General features: G+C 41.8%; 2 protein-coding genes across 7 annotated transcripts in view; one reads left to right on the plus strand and one right to left on the minus strand.

Annotated features, from left to right (window-relative positions):
* The window catches only part of LOC136440370 (tuberin-like), a 61,983-nt gene extending 54,556 nt beyond the window's left edge, over positions 1–7,427 (plus strand). For all 4 annotated transcript variants that reach the window (XM_066436381.1, XM_066436383.1, XM_066436382.1 and 1 more), the window contains 8 exons: positions 243–327; positions 1,393–1,471; positions 1,831–1,917; positions 2,714–2,900; positions 3,569–3,708; positions 4,126–4,204; positions 5,414–5,505; positions 6,851–7,427. In XM_066436381.1, coding sequence (XP_066292478.1) covers positions 243–327; positions 1,393–1,471; positions 1,831–1,917; positions 2,714–2,900; positions 3,569–3,708; positions 4,126–4,204; positions 5,414–5,505; positions 6,851–7,045 — 944 coding nt within the window. In that variant the 3' untranslated portion in view covers positions 7,046–7,427. The remainder of the gene's footprint in view (positions 1–242; positions 328–1,392; positions 1,472–1,830; positions 1,918–2,713; positions 2,901–3,568; positions 3,709–4,125; positions 4,205–5,413; positions 5,506–6,850) is intronic.
* A 679-nt stretch (positions 7,428–8,106) lies between these two features.
* The window catches only part of LOC136440369 (polycystin-1-like), a 55,420-nt gene continuing 42,633 nt past the window's right edge, over positions 8,107–20,893 (minus strand). For all 3 annotated transcript variants that reach the window (XM_066436379.1, XM_066436380.1, XM_066436378.1), the window contains 16 exons: positions 20,043–20,204; positions 19,398–19,564; positions 18,680–18,928; positions 17,776–17,943; positions 16,971–17,134; positions 16,214–16,338; positions 15,365–15,528; positions 14,607–14,885; positions 14,063–14,202; positions 13,349–13,514; positions 12,872–12,997; positions 12,172–12,346; positions 11,248–11,538; positions 10,880–11,014; positions 10,158–10,472; positions 8,107–9,731 (listed from right to left, as the gene is read on the minus strand). In XM_066436379.1, coding sequence (XP_066292476.1) covers positions 8,922–9,731; positions 10,158–10,472; positions 10,880–11,014; positions 11,248–11,538; positions 12,172–12,346; positions 12,872–12,997; positions 13,349–13,514; positions 14,063–14,202; positions 14,607–14,885; positions 15,365–15,528; positions 16,214–16,338; positions 16,971–17,134; positions 17,776–17,943; positions 18,680–18,928; positions 19,398–19,564; positions 20,043–20,204 — 3,636 coding nt within the window. In that variant the 3' untranslated portion in view covers positions 8,107–8,921. The remainder of the gene's footprint in view (positions 9,732–10,157; positions 10,473–10,879; positions 11,015–11,247; positions 11,539–12,171; positions 12,347–12,871; positions 12,998–13,348; positions 13,515–14,062; positions 14,203–14,606; positions 14,886–15,364; positions 15,529–16,213; positions 16,339–16,970; positions 17,135–17,775; positions 17,944–18,679; positions 18,929–19,397; positions 19,565–20,042; positions 20,205–20,893) is intronic.

The following is a 20,893-nucleotide window of genomic DNA, read 5'->3' on the forward strand; positions in this document are numbered from 1 at the left end:
AGTCAGTGAGGTAGAGCAGTTTTAATGCTCTGAATGCTCTGGGAATAAACGACAGTTCGTGTCTCTTAGATTTATCTAGCTACTTATGCCGATGTTTACGCTCTCTAGTTAATATTACGGCTGCAGTGCTTTTCCCCTATTTGGTATGATCATTAAGATGTTGCGCTGTTTGATGCAGTTTGTTCCATCGTGTTTAAAAGGAGGTTGATAATCACTTTGTTGATATCTGTATAATGTTTTAGTTATCAGAAGAGAAGAGTTCTTGGAGAGGAAGAGGAGGATGCAACCACCTGTAAAAGAAGGCACTGGGTCTGGTGTTAGTCCAAGGTGAGCAGAAACTCTTTCTTTCAAGGCACCCAGAGCATTTAATGAGGCTTGAAACTTGATTAAAAAAACTCAAATTTGTAGTCATTCCTACACATAGTAAGTTTCAATAACACTATACCATTACATATCTTCATTAAACAAGCAAAGATACGATGTCGTTGTGTAGTGAGAACTGATAGAAAATCCAATCCCTAATAGACTGATCCTGACTGTCCATCACAATTAGCGGTTCAACCAATGAGAGAGTGACTGCATGTCCGTCAAATCTTTGCATTTTTATGTTTTAACTTTGCATTTCTATGTTTTGACGGAGGTGGGTGGGGCTATGGTATCTACAGTATTTACAGTAGGCGCGTGAAACTAAAAGATCACCATGTAGATTATTTTTGTGCTGTTTTTGCGCACTTTTGATAACAAATCTGAACGCAAATGTGGTAAACAATGGCATTAATTGTCAATTTCATTAAGATTACAGCAACTAGAATATTTCCAGTTTTCATGTCTCATAAAATGCTTTGGGTGCCTTTAATACCAAGGTTGACAAAGATGATTGTTTTTACTAGTGTTTGCATGTTAAGTTGTTTTTGTCAGTAGGTTTGGGAACTAGACAACAGCTTTCCTTAGAATAGCAGAGATATCACTGTTTTCTGATCTCTGTAGGTTCATAGTTGTTGATTGATCATTGTGTTTTCTACAGCTTGACACCATTTCACCAGGGTTCGAAATGCTTTTTTGGGGTGACTTGCAAAATTGCAAGTTGGCAAAAATTTTACTTGCAATTTAAAAAATTAACTTGCAGTACTAGTATTATAGTTGGTATTTACTGCTTTTGCTGTACATACATACTCAGCTTGACATAGCAACTTTTATAGCATTATTACAATGTAGAAGACTAAACATCTAAATACAGATTTATTTATGTAGCCTTTATTGTTTAGTAAGTAGCACTTATGATTTTGTTTTACAGCGCTTACAAAAATTAATCTTTAAAATCGCTTGCAAATTGCAAGTTGCTTAATTGTATTTCGAACCCCGTTTCACCACTTTTATTGTCTTCTTTCTCAGCTTCGTGTTCCTGCAGCTGTTCCATTCAGCTGCCTTTGGAAGCGTGAATGAGAAACCCATCCTGCTGCCAAAGTCTGAGGTAAGTTAGGTGTTTTTGGATTGTTATTACAAATAAGTAAACCCCAGCATGCTAAAGCCTAAAGTTGTACTTGATCTTAAATCTGCTATCTGCTCTGTTTTTATTTTCATAAAGAATTAATTCTGTTTTCAATGAAGAAATATGTTGGAAAGATACCTGAAACGTCGATCTGATCTTTCATATTGTTATCCAGTGGTTTAGATTGAAGTTCAACTAAAATTTTGTTCCGCTTCTATGGTATGTTTAGAGTATTTATCAAGGATGATCTCGGAGTTCTTTGCAGCAGAATTTAGGTTCATGGTGCCATCAGATGAACATTGTAGAGTTTCCACACAGCGTATACCTGTTTTCTGTTGCAGGCGGTTGGGCGAGCTGTGAAGAACTTGGACAGGATCCCTCCATACGAGACCCACAAGTGTGGGGTTCTGTACGTGGGTCCAGGACAGGTCAGCTTCTATTCACAGTGTATTTAGGTATGGATTTAGGTGGGTGGACACTGACAGGGGTGTAAGTTCAACTTGCATGTTTTTCGTTACTTTCACTGGTAGAATATGATAAGATCCATGTGCCAAATGTTACAGGAGTATTTATAGTCAATCAAATTTTGTATTGGTTTGGCTGTGAATGGCATTCATGGCCCATGAGGGCTGCCCCACTAGCCAGTAGCTACATGTACCAGTATTTCGAAGGGCTAGCCCTGCTGACAGGACATGTCATCAAGATATCAAAATTTCACTACAGAAGAGATATCAAAGGTGGTACATGATTATTATTTTATCTTCCCATATGCTGTATTACTAATCAGACCATAGAGAAGAATGCAGTACTAGCAAGGACTGCCAGGTGGCGCTTTTGATCCATGCATCTTGTTTAATGAATTTGGTTCCCTACACTATGTGGAGTTCCTGATGCATTTAAGTTCGCATGATTTTTATTTCGCCCTAAGGTGAAAATGGAGTGTTTACTGTGGTTTTAAGTTTGTGGCAGCGCTATGATCACATACTGCTACAGTGTTGGACAAAAATGTTCGCGGTGGTTTTAAGTTCGCGGTGAAACGGTCGCCGTGAAAACCGCAAACATAAAACCACCGTGAACATTTCTGCAATTACAGTATGTCTAACATGTTACTAATCTTAAACCACAGACCACAGATGAGAAGGCCATCCTGTGTAATGAGTTTGGCTCCCTGCGCTATGTGGAGTTCCTGAGTATTTCTAACATGTTATTAATCTTAAACCACAGACCACAGATGAGAAGGCCATCCTGTGTAATGAGTTTGGTTCCCTGCGCTATGTGGAGTTCCTGAGTGGTCTGGGTCACCTCATCCACCTAAAGGACTGTAACCCTGATGAGATCTTCCTGGGGGGTCTGGACTGTAACGGCAACGATGGCAAGTTCACCTACAGCTGGCAGGATGACGCCATGCAAAGTGAGTAGCTTTTCTGCATAGAACAATTAGTTAGTTAATTAAAATCTACTAAAAAAAGTAATGATGACACCTACTACGATGACCATAGTAGGTGTCATCATCAATGCAAGGCTTGAAATACTGGGTGCACTAAGAATTTTGTGCACCCAAAGTTAAGTTAAAGTTAGTCAAAATCCTTCCACACCATAAGGTGTATAGGGCGGTGCCCATCCCCGTTTCATAGCCCTGGGCCACACTGTGGTGCAATCACTGGCAGTGGAGTGTGTTTAACTTCCATGTAAAGTATGTACCATTTTTATAAAGTCTTTGGTATGACTCAATGCGCCTCTTGTCCAGGAGTGTCCTTACCCGGGGCTTGAACCCGGGCCTTCTGGTCCAAGTAATTTGAACCAGATGTGGCAAGTACCAGAAGCGCAGACCACTACACCACAGGGACACTCCCCAGCTTTTCTGCATAGAACAGGACATTTCATATTTTGTGGAAACTTGTGGGTTATGGGGTTTTTATCAGCGTTTGTCTGTTACATACACTTTTATTCCTTCATAACAAGATACTCTGTACATGTACTCAACTACGTGTATTGCACACCTCAATAGTGTCAAATCTTTTCTTGGTGTATCAATATCTGATTTGAGTGTATTCATTTTTGTACTCTATATTTTTACAGTGATCTTCCATGTAGCTACCCTGATGCCTTACCGGGAGACAGACAGGAACTGTCAGAGTAAAAAGCTTCACATCGGCAACGACTTCGTCACCATCGTCTACAACGACAACACAGAGGACTACAAGCCAGAGACTATTAAGGTTTCCCCTTACACCATGCATTATTCTCCTAGTAACCATGTAACTTGTGTAGATAAATTTTGACTGACAGGAATGATTGTGTATTGAATAGATGTCCTTGTAATAGTACCATGTAACTTGTGTATCAACGGAAAGTGTAGATAAATTTTGACCGACAGGAATGATTGTGTATTGAACAGATGTCCTTGACATCTTAGCTGCATATTTTTGCGGTCATGAAATAAAACATTCAAAGATTGAGCATTGTAGAAATGACAAGAGCTAAGTTTTTGGACCCAATACCGGGTACACACTCTTACCTGATAACAAAATATACAACAGATAGATTGCTTTCAGACTATTTGAAACTTTATAGGGCAAGACTAATATTACTTTTAACACCTGTAAACCAAAAGTAATCTCCGAATTCCATCTCAGGGCCAGTTCAACTTCGTGAACATTGTGATCATGCCTCTGGACAACAGCAGCAACCTCGTCACCATTAAGGCCAAGAAAGGTGGGTCTATCTATGTTTCGTCAATTCAGGGCTCGAAATTCAATTTTGGAAATAGGTGCACTGGTGCACCCAACCAAGAGAATAAGGTGCACAGAAAGAAATAAAGTTGAATGTCAGCAAAACATAATTACAGTTTGATGCTCTTATAATTGTAATCAAGAACTTCACAATCTGCATTCAAATTTCAAACAAGTAATACATCAAATAAAGTGCAACAAAGGGTTCTATTGCTTGTTCTGATACTGTTTACTAGACAGTGTACTATGGTATCTTTACTCCATAGCCTACAAAAATATCTAGGTGCACCAGTGCACCCACAGTCAAAAATTGGGTGCACTGCTCCAATTTTGGGTGCACACAGGTGCACATGCACCCAGTATTTCGAGCCCTGAATCTATGTTTAGTCATAGTCCTGTTGCTCCAATAACAGAAGCATTAGTTAAGATGAAAGGTCTTATTGGTGTACCGATACCAGCAGGTTATTGACCTTGCAAATGACAAATTTGTTTGCATGGTCAACGCAATAAAACTGGGGGAGTTAAACGGTTTATAAGTGTGACAAAATCGGTGCTCTGTATGAGGCAGTGTCCTGTTGATATGAAGCCACTGAATGAAATAACCTGTAGAACATGTTACAGAATATTTGTGTCTTATTTTCTGTTAAGTTTTTGTGTAATTTCCAAATGTTAACTGGCATCCAACAGCATGCATCATGATATCAGTCCTATGCGGGATGTAGATGCCATAAATTGAAGTTCCATGTATGGAAATCTTTATTGACACGACAAAAGTACAGCGACTTTCGTAAGGTCTTCTACAACTACACATGCAAACAATAAAAAATGGTATATAAAATGATTAAACTAAGTACAAGTACATGAATACTTCAACATGTCGAGTTTAACGTATCACTTACACTACTAGTAAACTACTACGGAATACAATCTACGCTTTTTGGGTTTGACTTCATTTTTGGAAGCAGTGGAAGACAAAGTGTCCTACTTTTTTTGTAATGAGTGGGTTTTGGGAGGTTAACAGGGTTCTAGTTTCTTTTCCTCAGTAAACGTTTGGACATTGTGGTAAGTTTTGGTGGCTTCTTTAAAAAGCTCTTTTCTTATCCAATCATTGGGGCAGTTTGAGATAAAATGTATTTCGTCTTCCACCGCTTTTGACATACAATAGTTACATATATGTCTGCTCCAACTACAGAGGTGGAGACCATGGTTGGTGACGCCAGCTCCAAAATCATCTCTGATGACAACCTGGCCCTCACAGTACGACAGATGGCTCTGCACGCTAATGTGAGCCTTTCCGTCTACATTTGATAGTAAAGCAGTTCTCCTTTGTCAGACATATAAGCATAAGGCCACACCATTTAATTTCTTGGTTAACAGATTTCTTTTTTGATTTAGGCCATACCATCTTAATTTTATGGATGACATCCTCTGGAGTCCCCAAAACTAATGCGAGAGGGCGAAAAAAAAAAAAATCTAGCAAAAAAAGAAAGATGATAAACCGGAGGACTACGTATACAGTTAGCTGGTATTGCAAATTAAACCACAGAACACAGTGTAACAAACAAACAAGTCTTTATTTGTTAGAATTAGCTCAATCGACATATCAAAGTGCTTTTAACATGGATGATGCCTGGTTTAAAGACCCATATGTAACATTTGGCCGTTCAAAGAAAAAAGCAAAATGTGTTTGGCCGTGTACACAACATCACGCCTTCAGTCAGAGCTAAACATTATACTCTGTAGGCAACCCAGCCAGAGATGATATCATTCAGTTTAATACAGACATGTACAATGATAGTATTTTCATATCATGAACAACATTTTGGAGCCTCTTCGGAGGTGATTTTTTTTTTGGAGAACGGACGAAAATCAATGCGGGCGCGGATGTCATCCATAAAATTAAGTTGATGTGGCCTTAGCAACAAAAAAAATCATGAAAACAGAAGGCTGGGGTGAAAACTTGCACCTGACCCTATTCACTCCCTGAAAGTGTGTGCACCAAGGTACAAACTTTCCTCTGAGATTCTGTTTTCCTGTTGATTTTCCAATCTAGCATTTTTTTTTTAAATTCCGTTAACCAAGAAATTAAATTGGTGTGGCCTAATTGTGATAATCTTCCACCACCAGAATGAGACATTGAAAAAAAGGAAGTTCCTTTAATTCAGGACATCATTTTGAAGACTTTGTGTACAATGTAACGCTACATGTATTTTGCACAGAAGTATATGACAGAAGTGCATGTTTACAAGTGCAGTGTATATTGTATATAAGTGCAGTGTAGTGCACTTGTGCAGCTCTATTAAATTTTGTTGATTATTGAAATACATTTCTGTGACATCAAGGTGGTGCATCATTTCTAAGTAAATGCTAAAATGCTAGCCTCTACCAGGCTCCGCGCGATCACTGGGAAAATAGTAGAAATCAGCCAAATAGAGTGAAGAGTATGCCAGGGGTAGTCCGCTTTACAGTGAAGCTCAATAGCCTATTGACCTTCACTGTATAGCGGACTACCCCTGGCATACTCTTCACTCTATTTGGCCGATTTCTACTATTTTCCCAGCGATCGCGCGGAGCCTGGTAGAGGCTACTTAAATGCCTTCTCATGTCTGACATCTCTCGCATTTCCCAGTTGGCATCTATGATCCACCGCAGTAAGAACTCCCCAGAGGGAGTGTACGCCTCGAAGTGGCTGGAGCGCCTCCGACAGATCAAACGTATCCGGACAAAGGTGACCCAAGAGCTGGAGGTCCAGTCCCCCCCCTCCCGGACAACGTCTCCCTCCAGCCCTCGCAGCCTGCTGTCAGACTTCACAGGCTTTGTGTGAAGAACTGGACTGAATAACTAATAAGTTATCAGCTGAGAGTCTTTTGACTCGTCAATTTGTTGCATATCTGTGGTCAGTCTGTAAAGGCCCTGTCACACTTGTGCATATATTCAAGTGCGTATGAGTTGCGCATGAACATTTTTTTGGTTTATGTAAAGTTTGCAGAAGTTGTTTTCTACTTTGCCCATCGTTGTGCAGCCTAGTTATCAAACCAAAGAAATGACTTCTTCGGCTGTAAACTTAACCTAAACCAAAAACATGCTAATACGCAACTCATGCGGACTTGCATATACGCACAAGTGTGACAGGGCCCTAATACATCGTAATTCCTGCTGGTTATCTTTGAGAGACAATGACCATGGTAGCTTGATGTGGGCTCAGCACCATTGAAATGATGACTGTGAACCTTATGTTACTTCTTCAGTTATGGATGTGGCAAGATGTTGATTTCTCAGTCTGAAATGATTGTGAGCAGAACACGTATTAGGTTTGGGCTTACCTGATAGCCACACAATCATATAAAGTTAACGTGTATTCCTTGTGCCAAATATTAACATCTCTATGATTACATAAAGTAGAACAAATCTTAGTTACACAATGTCAAACTTCTTTCCCTAAACTGAGTAATAAGCCTTGAACATAAGCTCCTTTCAAGATGGACAAACCATATTTATAGTTTACAATATGTAGTCAATCTAGGCCTGACTACTGTTCATATGTAAAAGCAGGGCAAAATGCACTGTCCTCATTTGATTTGCTTGCTTAAACTTGAGGAAATACAGCTTTTTTGTCAGTGTTAACTGCCACATTGACCTTGTATTTGTAAGTATTGGAAATGAAAGGCACTAGCCAGATATAGCCAGAAAAGTACAAACAAGAACGGACTATATCAGCACTTATTGGAAGAGTATGCTTGAAATGTGTAATAAAAAAGGACTGATACTGTAGCACATGTAATGTTACTTTTCTTGTCAAGACGTTGACAGGTTAATATGAGCGGTCTTAGCTTTTCACTAATGTGTAGATCAATGTGATAGGAAGCATACAGAGAGACACTGCTGTTCAAAATGACACTTTTATTACTCATCAATCTGTCAAAACAAAGCACAGCTTCAAATGACATTCGTCAGAAGGAGGAGAGGGGGAAACTGTGGTACAACAGAAGACTCTATTTTGCAAAGGCAATGAGAGAGAGAACAGCTGGACCACAGTTTACCACAGGAATACTTCAGGGAAATACATAAAACATCAATACCACACAAAACACTGAACATAGTACACAGCACATACATCTAGACATCCAACAATTTTTATATTAATCAATTGTAACTTCATTACTTTGGCACTATTTCTTCATAAAATCTGACAGCAAAGACATCAATCTTCCACCTGCCTCGTCCAACCATTTCCACTAGTTAACACAGTTTTGTCTAAATCATTTACAGCACAATTGTCAAGTTTTAAATTATTAGGTAGGATTACATTTCCACTATACAAAACAAGTTAGATATACAATATATCTTTATATACACACACAAGCAATTCAGTTCTTGAACAATATGCTAGGGAATCAAGACTTCAATTTTCCACACAAATTCATGGAGATATTTTACATCTTAAAGATGATTTAATAGCATCTGATATCAAACAACAGTAAAAAAAACACTTTCAAAGGGATTTTCCATGAAGTATGGCATCTTTTGGAATGTTCGGAAGCATCTACAGGATTAAAATCACACTCTCTGATGATGTAAAAACAAGTAAAAGCTGATGAGCAATTATATACAAAAAGCTCCTGAAATAGAAAAATAGAAACTCTGGAAACAGCATACCATATATACAGCAGACATTTATCAAACCCTTTATACAGCTCTATTCACCAAGCAGGTTTCTTTGGGGTGGGCCTCTGAGGCACAGTGCCTCTGCTCTCTCTAGACCCCTGTCTCCTAGAGCTCCCGTTATCCGAGCTCCAGGAGTGCTCCTTCTTCCTCGCTGGGGAGTTTTGAGTTGACCGTGGGTGACTTTGTTCCCACGAGTCTTCCCTCCTTCTATCTCCCCAGGGATCACTGGCTCCTTTACGAGTCCAACTGGATGATCCCCACGCATTGTCTTTGTATCTGTCAGACCACGACACCTCTTTGTTCTGCCTCTGGTCTCTCCTGCTTGGTGGACCACTTGTACTTGATCCTTTCGTCCAAGAATTCTCTCTTTGTGCAGGTATCGCTTTTTCCTGTCCAGGAACACCTTGTGTCCAAGAGCTGCTAGCTTTCAACACTCTGTTAGGTCTACCTGACTTATTAGCTGGTGCACTCTGGGCATCCTTTCTACTGATGTTTATGATATTCCTTTTCTGTTGTGTCTCGTTAGTAACATTTGTCCGTTGTTGACCCCTTTGTACTGGTTCCTCGTCGAATGCGCTGTCGTCATCCACGTAATGGCGTAAACGATCGAAAGTGGATAACACGGCGTCTACGGTTGGGGTGAGTCTGTCCAGCAGGTACTCTAGGTGGTTGGGGTCCATTTTCCCCACCTCAGGGAGGTGTCCCAGGCCGACAGAGCCGCTGGACTCCAGACTGATGGGACTGTTTGGTGTAGACACGTGGGAGAGGCCTCCGGTGGTGATAGTTGACCGAGATGAGCGCGTAGACAGTCTGTCCATACCCAGGAACTTTACATTGTGGCGCCACTGAAGAGAAAGAAAAAAACATTGTTGTAAGCTTACATGTACTCAAAAGTCTATTAGTAACCAGGAACTTCACATTGTGGCGCCACTGAAGAGAAGAAGAAAAACAATGTTGTAAGCTTACATGTACTCAAAAGTCTATTTAGTAATTGGAAGAAATGTCCGGTATTGCTATCAATTCCAGTGTATGTTCAAAGACAGTGACATCGTCACACTGAGATGTGTATAATTAAGTCACATCACTAGCATATTGATTGTTCCAACAGTAGAACTCTTCTGTGAACTTTTTATCCAGTTATCCTTCGTTAATGTATTGTGTGGGAAAGTATTGCGTAATGTTGTATCTATTTGCATTTGTTTAAGGACCACAGGAAGAATAGCTGCACATTGTAAGCTAATTGTGGATCTGAACAAAGTCAAAGAACTAACCGCCTTAGGCTTGGCCAGACCAGTCCACATCTTGAATCTCTTGATCATGAACTCGACCATTTCATAGTCCTGCCGCTCCACGGCCGGGCGATGCATCTCCTTCCGAACCGCCGTGAACCCGTGGATCAAGATGGCCCCGAACAGCCTCCCCAGGATACAGAAGACCACCAGGATGTAGGAGGTGAAGAACAGGAAGGCCAGGAAAGGTCGGGCCTGTCTGCAGGGGTCAAGGTCAACCTGACCACGGAACATCGCCACCATGGCAGTGATGGACATCCACATGTTGGTGAAGTAAGGGCTGTTGTTGGAAAACAGCTGTGAAAGGTGGGAGAATGATAAATAATAATGTTTTTTTATTGGTCAGAAATTACCCGCAATGGCAGCCTTTCTAGCACTGAATTGAGGCAGGACATTACAGGTTTCACACAATACACAACATACATATAATATCTTGTCCACACTTGCATGTTGTGGAACTGTCGCAAGGGTCTAGGCGGCTGCCATTCGGTGCCACCAGGTGACCGCAATACGACTTTCCCCAACCGAAGTCAGGTACCCATTTACACCTGGGTGGAGTGAGGAAAGTCGTGTAAAGTGCCTTTCCCAAGGGCACAAGATCGGTGACATGACAGGATTCGAACTCGGGACCTCTTGGTTCTGAGTCAAACGCTCTGCCGTTGCGCCACACGACCCCACATAAATGGGTGTGCATTGGTACTCACCAGGTAGCCGAGCTGTGCATAGATGAGGATGATGATGATGAAGATGAGGAAGCAGCCAGACAGTTCCCAGGCAACCAGCCTCAGAGCCTTACCAAATATGGACCACTGTCGTCTGAACCGCATTTGTCTCGCCACCTTTGGATGGGGAAAAATCATGATCATGAATTTTAAAAGCCTGCTTCAAGTTGATTGGAGGAAGAAATATAATCATTCATCTGTCTTTGGTGAAATTTCTTCTAAAGAAAACTAGTAGTGGTGTTCCAGGTACTCCAGAAAGTTGGCACAACTATAAAGGGACACTTACCGGTATTTAGAAATCATTTCGTAACAACTATTCTTATTGAAAGCCAGGAAGTTTGAAGCAGCACCTTTATCATGAGAAGGAAGATGACGAGGCCGTTGAGGTAGGCTGTGACTTGACCGAGGTAGGCAGGGTGGAAGAAGCTGATGAACTTGTCCTTGTCAGCCAGGTGCTCCCTCCAGAGACCTGTTGTGTACAGCAGCCGGTGGATGTAGACTGCCAGCGAGGAGGTGCTGATGATGATGATGGTCCACTCATAGTACGTCTGGAAGCGTTTCAGGTAGGGCCTGAAGCCGTGTCTCTTCAGCTGACAGCACTCCACCACAATGTAGTACAACAGGAACAGAGCAAACAAGCCCTGGGGAGAGGACATGGAACTGTAAGTCATCTTTCTACAATGTATCAGTTCACAACATGTTGCTGTTTACCTTTACACAGTGCTGGTATCATTACAAACAATACTGTGTGTACTACATTTCTAAAATGGGGGTAACAACAAAAACATGTCACTGAACGATCCAAGAAATACAGGTAGTACTACGGTCAGTCTCTCTGTGAGACTCTAGATCTGGAAGACTTTGTTTACATTTAAGAGTTACATTGGCCCCTTTGACAAATGTTTGATACTCAAAAGACTAAAGTTAAGTTAGTTAAAATCCTCCCACACCATTATTGATGTATAGGGCGGTGCCCATCTCCGTTTCATAGCCCTGGGCCACACTGTGGTGCAATCACTGCAGCAGGGGGCTAGTCCACTGGCAGTGAAGTGTATTTAACTTCCATACTGTTTCAGAAGCATGTACCATTCTTATAAAGTCTTTGATATGACTCGATGCGCCTCTTGTCCAGAGGTGTCCTACCTGGGGCTCGGACCCCAGTCCTTCTGGTCCAAGTAATTTGAACGAGATGTGGTGAGAGACCACTTCACCACAGGGACACCCCCACTCAAAAGACTAAGATAGCCAGAAAACATATGGCTGCTGGTTCTTACCTCCATGATCATGAGAAGGTCCACACCATATCCATACACCACAAAGCGCCCAGACTTGATGTCACGTGAGGCACGTCCAACGCCGGTGACAGGAAGCTCCAGTAGCAGGGTGACCACACTGAACAGGTTCACGTTAGAGTTGTACAAACTGAACTCCACAAACACAGCTCTGGTCCTGAAAAGAATTAGAAAATCAACTTGAAGAATATGTCTGCCAATGTTGTGATTACATTTAACAATTAGTCTGTTCATCCTCGACATGTCATTTTCTTTGTCACTCCCTACAAGTGCAGAAGTTATTATAGACTTTGTCAACATTGTAATTTAAATCAATTAGAAGATGAGCAACATTTCGTCCTAGATTGTATATTATACGATAGCGAAAAAAGTGTACTTTTTAACCTTATCAAAGAAAAATTCCCATATTTCGAACATCTAAATGCAACAGACAATCCTTGTATAAGACATATTGTCTGTTCATACATTTACACATGTACAAAGAAGCGAGAAGAAGTCAACTCTACTGGACTAGCTTAGTTTGATAACACGTTTGTCTACTCTATATTTTTACAGCTTGTATTGTTGTATTTATGTCCTTGTATGTTCCATGTGTTAAGTTAGACGACCTGTACCTAGCCCCTTGGGGCATGAATGTACAATAAAGGTCTTTCATTCATTATAAAGACTTAAGATGCCTTACCCTCTATCAATCCAGTCAGAACTGTTGAGTGCTGCCAGTGCAGTGATGCTGGCATTGAATGACCTTTGCAGGTCCAGGATGTAGCCATTGTCTGAGTAGGATCCATCACGACCATAGTACATCAGCCTGAGGGACAAGAAAAATGTCAGCAACCCAGACAACAACAACAAGATTGGCAACATAAAAGGACGATGCCATGGCGACGGTGGAACACTGGTAGTGTTTTCGCTTTTTAGCCCACATGCAAATATTGACCTCATTTGCATAGATTATATCAGTTGATCATGATCACCTTCTCTACCAATTTCCTGAAATTCTTGTGGACACATTCCTGTGCAATTCCTAGAATTCTTGCAGACTGCACACAATACTATACCATTAGGCTCGCCCCTGAGGCGTCGCCAAAATCATTGGTGATACCAAACAAAGCAGAAATACTACTTATCTACCGGTAGTACACATGTACTTATACCTTACCCATTATAACTGTTTGTTTCACTGTGGTTCCAGTTGGCTTGGTTTGCTGTCCATGCATCTCCATAGCTGGTGATGTCCTCTGTTGACAACCTGACATTGGAGTAACAGTCCCAGTCTGATGTCCACAAGTTGGGATAACGGTTGACTCCTTGCAGCATACAGGTTTCTGCAAGAACAAGAACATGACTGTCATCAACTGACATTCCTTATGACTGACTGTAATACAGGCTTGACGAAGAGACAGAGAGTTTGTCTCGAAAGCTCCCCAGAGCAATCTTTTTATGTTGTGTGTAATGCTAAAATGTACATGTACTGTGCATGTGTAACGATAGATCTTAATATGTCAACAGCAGAAAAGGTCCTATTCATTTGCAAGGTGTAGGAAGACCTTAGGCCACACCAATTTATTTTCTTGGTTAACAGAATAAAAGAAATATTATATTTTAAAAAAATGCTAGATTGGAAACACAACATGAAAACAGAATCTCAGAGGAATTTGGTGCAATTTTACTTTGGTGCACACAGTTTCAGGGTGTGAACAGGGTCAGGTGAAAATTTTCACTCCAGCCTTCTGTTTTCATGATTTTTTTTGTGGCTAAAATTGAAAATAAAAATCCGTTAACCAAGAAATTAAATTGGTGTGGCCTTAGAGATTTGTTCCTCTGCATTTGTATGAAAATTAAAGACGGTTCGTATCCAGGCAACAGGCCCCACCTTGAGTGTTCCTTATCTGCCTGAGCCTGACCCCGCCCAGTACCACGCCCTCCAGGCTGGAGTCACTGATGGCGTCCTGACTGGTGTCCAGTAAGGTTGGCAGGAGGACTGAGTCCATGTACTCCCACCAGTCCTCGCTCCTGCACAAGAATAAGAAAGAACAAGACAAAAATGGTCAGGGGTGTCCCTGTGGTGTAGTGGTCTGCGCTTTCTGCCTCTCACCACATCTGGTTCAAATTAATTGGACCAGAAGGACTGGGGTTCAAGCCCCAGGTAGGAACAAGAGGCGCATAATCATACCAAAGACTTTATGAAAATGGTACATACTTCTGAAACGGTATGGAAGTTAAACACACTCCACTGCCAGTGAACTAGCCCCCTGCTGCAGTGATTGCACCACAGTGTGGCCCAGGGCTATGAAACTGGGATGGGCACCGCCCTATACACCTTATGGTGTGGTAGGATTTTGACTTAAACTAACCACATTAGGTATTTAAATAACAGATTTCCAGCTAATATAAGGGAATTGAAGAGGGTGACGTACAGTGTGATGGTGAGGAAGCTGCGGTTGTTGGTCCCAAACTGAGGTTTAACCAGGGAGTCCTCGATGCTGTGGGTCATCCTGTAGGTGTTCAGGTCGTTGTCGTTGTAGGCAACGACGAGTATAGTCATGATGAAGAGGAGGTAGAAGATGCACTGGTGAATGATGGTGTACATCACGCGCACCTTCCTGGCCTCCTCACGTGCCTGAAGCAGGCCGTAACCGTAGGGGGCCCTGATGGCCTTGGACTTGGTACGGTCGTCCTGGTTCTCAACGACAGGTCTATGGAAAAAAGAACATGAATTTACCCACAATGTTTTAAGAATTATTACACACATTGACAAGTACCTGTGAGCTTTGAAATTATAGAGGATAGAAGAGTGCAGGAACAGCAAGGTAATAGAACAATCAGGTGCTTATTGTGCAGCATCAACCGTAGTTAAAGTTAAGGCCACACCAATTTAATTTCTTGATTAACGGATTTTTTTTTTTAATTTTAGCAAAAGCAAAAACAAAATCATCAAAATACAAGGCTGGGGTGAAAACTTGCACCTGACCCTGTTCACTCCCCGTAACTGTGTGCACCAAAGTACAGACTTTCCTCTGAGATTCTGTTTTCATGTGGTTTTGGAATTTAGCAAGTTTTTCAAAAAATCCTTTAACCAAGAAATTAAATTGATGTGGCCTAACCTAAGAACAAATAAAATGTTACTCATAGTCTAGACTTAAGATTGGTTTTTAAAAAGAACATCTCGCTGTACCTGTCCACAAGATCGTCCTCATCATCATGGTCTGTAGGCTTGCTGACGGAGGCCAGGAACAGAGCGATCAGAATCACCCTGATGGGCTCCATCAGGAACATGGACTGTATCAGCGACAGGAACATGGACAACACCCACTTGGTGGCTTGGTCACGCCCAAATGCCTGCAGAAAAGAGATGGACATGTATAAGAGGGATGCTTAGTTAAAATCCTCACACACCATTATTGATGTATAGGGCGGTGCCCATCTCCGTTTCATAGCCCTGGGCCACACTGTTGTGCAATCACTGTAGCAGGGGGCTAGTCCACTGGCAGTGAAGTGTGTTTAACTTCCATATTGTTTCAAAAGTATGTACCATTTTTATAAAGTCTTTGGTATGACTCAATGCGCCTCTTATCCAGACACCACAGGGACACCAAGAGGGATGCTTAAAGGTGAAAAAATCAGTCCAGTTTCAGTCAGACATATTGATAAAGACTTGTGTCCTTTTTTATTTTATTTTACCCATCTAGCAGGTTACTGTAAATGTATTTAAGTTCGCATGGTTTTTATTTTGCGGCAGGGAGAAAATGGCGCGCTCGCGGTGGTTTTGAGTTCGTGTTTGAAACAATAGTAGCGCTACAGTCATAGGTGGGCAAAAGGATTTGCGGTGGTTTTAAGTTTGTGCTGAAAGTTCACCGCAAAAACTGCGAACATGAAACCACCGAGAACATTTCTGCATTTACAGTAGTACAGAAGACTGAGTCAAATATTCTACCCAATGGCATTTATCTCTTCTACTCGTATGTATTGAATCAGATACAGTAACTGTTGTAGCCTTACCAAATGCAGAGTGTTTTGTGCTTACCTGTCCATACATGATGATGACCACCATACAGCCGGCAATGATGATGGCACACAGCAGGTAGGCGATGTACACAAACCAGTAGGGCAGCAGCCACTTCCCCTTCTCTTCATCCTGCAGGCTCTCAACTGAGTAGAAACAGGACATGTTTGTTGGTTAAGGTATTGTTGAAGGGTGGCTGAGTAATTTTGGGATGTTTTTGAAAAAACCCTTTCTTAAGCTTTATAAAACTTCCTCAACCTTGATTTTTGTTTAAGGTAGTACCTTACAGCAAGGTGATAATTTATGCAAATTAGTATGATGTCATGATTACGTCATCAAGAATTATAAGGCCACGCCCCTTTTTTAGAAAAAACGCTCTCCTTGGCTTGTGCTTCAATGTTTATCAATATAACTTTGCAGGAATGTACATGATAGTAATACTTAAAGAATGATGCATATCAACGAGTTTATTTTGAAATATCGATTTTTAACGAATCTTTTTTGTTATCAGACAAAAAAAATTCACCAAAAATCAATATTTCAAAATAAACTCGTTGACACGTGCCATTCTTTGAGCCATGTAAAGACCATGTGCAGTTTCCTAAAAGACTCTCAATGCCTTCTGATTTCCTCAAAGCAAACCAAGGTACAATTACAGGACTGGAAAAAGGCTAATAATCTATTCTCAGTGAAGCCATAGCTGGTTTGCACACAAAGTTTCTGAGCAATGAAAAAGTAGCGACCCCTTATGTATCGAAGGATGGAATTGTGTGCAGACCTGAGCTGCTTGAGGCAGGCCTCGGCCGGCGTCCCTGCGGGGGCGTGCCGCTGTCCAGGGAGGTGGTCTCCGACTCCAGCAGGAAGGTCTGGGTCTGCTGGCTCTGGTCAGACTCCGAGTGGATGGAGGGTTCCAAGGTCTTGTGTATCGGATCTCCAATCCCACTGAAACAAAAGGTAAAAAAACTCAATGTCTGACTAGATAAGGGTTGTTTCCTTGAACAAATCAGATTCTGTATATTGGTTTACAGCAGGAAGGAGGTTTGACAAAACTTCTCCAGCTGCTCAAGTAACTTTTGCATTGTACAGTATTGTTGTATTGTATTGTATTGTATTGTGTATCTTAGTAGTACACAATGATGTCTAACGTTCATCGACAAACAAGATTTCGGTTTAAAAATTCAACATGATTCAGAAGTAGCTTGCTCTCCTTGCAACATGGAACACACTGCAATGGTGTAAGGAGGGCCCACCATCCTGGTCAATTGTTTACTGAAGGACCCCCTGACTCCAATGGTTTTGTCCATCACATGTCATGACGTCATTCTTTCCAGATTCAGAGCTGCCATAGATAAGTCCTTGCCATCTTGTGTTACTTTACTTTAGAAATTTGGACACATTAATCTTGCAAGTAAGTATCATTCAGCACCAAGGACAGGTACACAAGGAGTGATTTGATTTGATTTGATTTAATTTGATTTATTCGACTGTAAAAAAGTACAGCCAGGGCTACCCAACTAGCCAAAGGCTATTACATGTACAAAGGGTTAGCTCTGGGAACTGCAGTTTGCAATGTTATTTCCTACCTGTCCAGGTCAACATCAGATCGCGGCGTGAAGCTGCCGCTGGACCGCAGGGTTCGGCTGGAGTCCTTCTGGTCCGACGTCTCGTCCATGATGGAGCTCCAGAACTCGTCAGACGTCAGCAGGTCGTCCACGCTGTGGGTACGCGACATCTTCCCATCAGGCTGGGTTCTGGGAGGGACATTTTATAGATAGTCAATAACTGAGGGTCGGCATATTTAGGCGGCGGCGTCTGTGTGGCACAGTGGTAGAGCATCCGGCTATAAACCAATAAGACCCAGGCTCAATCCCCAGTGGGATACCCAGACCTGTCCGGACATGCACCCAGACGTTGTGCCCTTGGGAAAGGCACTTAACACGTATTTCCCATATCCTAAGCCCAGCAATAGGGTTAGGGTTGGCGTTAGGAAGGGCATCCAGCCGTAAAAAATCTTGCTACAAAAAAAGACTTGATCTTGATGAAGAGTTCTGGGAACAGAACAAAAGACGTAAAATTGGATAGAGAGAGAGAGAGTGCTATCAGTGACAGCCAGCCAGCTTATCCTCTGGGAGCCAACAGAGGGAAGGAGGAAAAGGGGCAGGAGACGCACAAACCTCATTGACAATCTAAAAAGGGATGCTGGGCTCAGTGACCTATCTACAGCAGAGCTTCGATCGCTCATGGAAGACCAGACTGAGTGGTGCAGAAGAACCCATTGTCTCCTGAGATGACATCACGATGTCCTCGTTCAAGGTTCAAGGTTCAAGTTCTATCATTTATCTTATTGCATATCAAGTAAGGCAGATGAACATGATGCTTTTTCAAGTACAAATGTAGGTAGTGGTGGTGCAATTTGGCTTTGCTATGGCTAGTACTAATCATTTCATTCACAACTGTAGTCCCTATTATACTCTTTGGCACACATACGTCGTAGACAGGAACTGGCCACTTTTCTTGCTCTTCTGGACAGGGGCCGTCTTGCCCCAGGAGTCATCATCGTCATCATCTGACAGAACAGCATCCACTTGGATTCCAGGGATCTCTTTCCCATCGCCAAAGCGACCAGTCTTTTTCCTCTTCAGCTGAGACTTCTTGGATTTACTTGGTGCCGGTTCTGTGTCCGACCAGTTCATGATGCTCTCGTAGGACCACAGTTTGTTCCGAGCTGCCAGAGACCTGCATGAACAGCAAATAAATCTTAATTCAAAACAACAGGAGTGTTTGTACAATTCATACATACCAGCTACTGAACTGTTGCTAAGGCCACACCAATTTAATTTCTTGGTTAACTAATTTCTATTTTTAATTTTAGCAACAAAAAAATCAAGAAAACAGAAGGCTGGGGTGAAAACTTGCACCTGGCTCTGTTCACTCCCTGAAACTGTGTGCACCAAATTAAAAACATTCCTCTGAGATTCTGTTTTCATGTTGTTTTTCCAATCTAGCATTTTTTTTTATTCTGTTAACCAAGAAAATAAATTGATGTGGCCTAAAATCAGATTTTGATATCTGGACAGAGCAGCAATCTTACAGTATTTCTTGCAAGTTTATTCCTTAACACTCTTTTATAACATTTTATAACTGTAGAGCTTGTAAGAATATAAGGCCTCTTTGTTTTTTGTCCACTGCACAAGGCTGAACTGACCTCTTGTCCTTCCTCAGGTCCTCCCAGCTGTCTTCTAAATTCATCTTCCCTCCCCGTGGGCGGTACTCTGCTTCATCATCGCTGTCATCATCGTCATCATCCTGCCAGCCACCATCAATATGCAATAAGCCACTCTGGGAATGCTTCATGGACATCATGTTGTTGTTCTGTGAAGGTAAGGAGGTGGTGAGTTTCACCAGAATTTCACATTCTACTTTCAAAAACACACTTGATAAACACATGGAACATCACCCAGTAGTCTACAGCTACAAAGTATTAGACTGCCCTCACAAGCCTGGAATCACGATCCAGTAAAAGGATGAGCGGCCTAAATTGGAATATGACCTTCCTACCTGGCCGAAAGGATCTACTTTACTCTACTCTACATGTACATCAATGAGTGTTTATGCTATCTAGATTCATTTGCCAAACAAGTAAATCTACTAATTCAAGCATCCTTATTTCATTTCATCTAATACTCTTTACTCTTCGAATGCTGAGATTGTGGCGTAACTGTTACTGTAACTGCATTGAAAGGCATTTTAGAGGTAATTTGAGGCAACCTTTATAATGACTTATTAAGTAAATAGAAATGAATATATTCATTCTTATCATATATTTGGTAGATAATGAGGCAGTACTTACAGAGCCGCTACGATGGTCATACAGGGCAAACGGGTCAGTCTGGCCCGACATGGTGATGAGGGACTCCCCGTTCTGGGATGTGGCACACATCACGTCCATCTCGATGGTCTGAGCCGTCTGCGCCCGCTGTGCAACAGGTTCATAGTAGTCGGTTGCTTTGACCTGTGGATGGACATAATCAAACAGACTGAAGTTATACATCACTCTTTCTTTGCATCAGGAATGTACAGTAACAGTACTAGTAACTGTAAATGCAGAAATGTTTGCGGTGGCTTTAAGTTCATGGTTTTTGCGGCAAACGTTTCAACGCAAACATTTTTGTCCAACAAGGAGGAGTATATGTGACTATAGCGCTGCCATGAACTTAAAATCACTCCATTTTTGAAATAGAAACCACACGAACTTAAAAGCATTTACAGTACGCTGTGGCCTTGAAAGGTCAAGTTATTGTGAGAAATCAGTTACATTTACTTACATATACAGGTCAAACTGTACCCAACATCTGACCTTATTGGATAGGACTGTGATAATATCATTATTTGACAAGGCAGCATAGATCCCAGAATTTGTCCCCTACACAGAGAACCAGTGCAATGGCCTAATTGGTAGAGTGTTCGCCTTGCATACGGTAGGCCGTGAGTTCGAACCCCAGCCGGGTCATACCAAAGACTCTAAAAATGGTACATACTTCTTTCTCTGCTTAGCACTCAGCATTTGGGAAAGAGTATGGAAGTTAAACACACACATCACTACCAGCGGACCAGCCCCCTGCTGTAGTGACTTGCACTTGTGTGGCCCAAGGGCTACGAATGGGAGATGGGCGCCCCCCTACGCATCTTCGATGTATGGGA

Source organism: Branchiostoma lanceolatum, chromosome 8 (genome assembly GCF_035083965.1).
Source record: "Branchiostoma lanceolatum isolate klBraLanc5 chromosome 8, klBraLanc5.hap2, whole genome shotgun sequence".
NCBI classification, from domain to species: domain Eukaryota; kingdom Metazoa; phylum Chordata; class Leptocardii; order Amphioxiformes; family Branchiostomatidae; genus Branchiostoma; species Branchiostoma lanceolatum.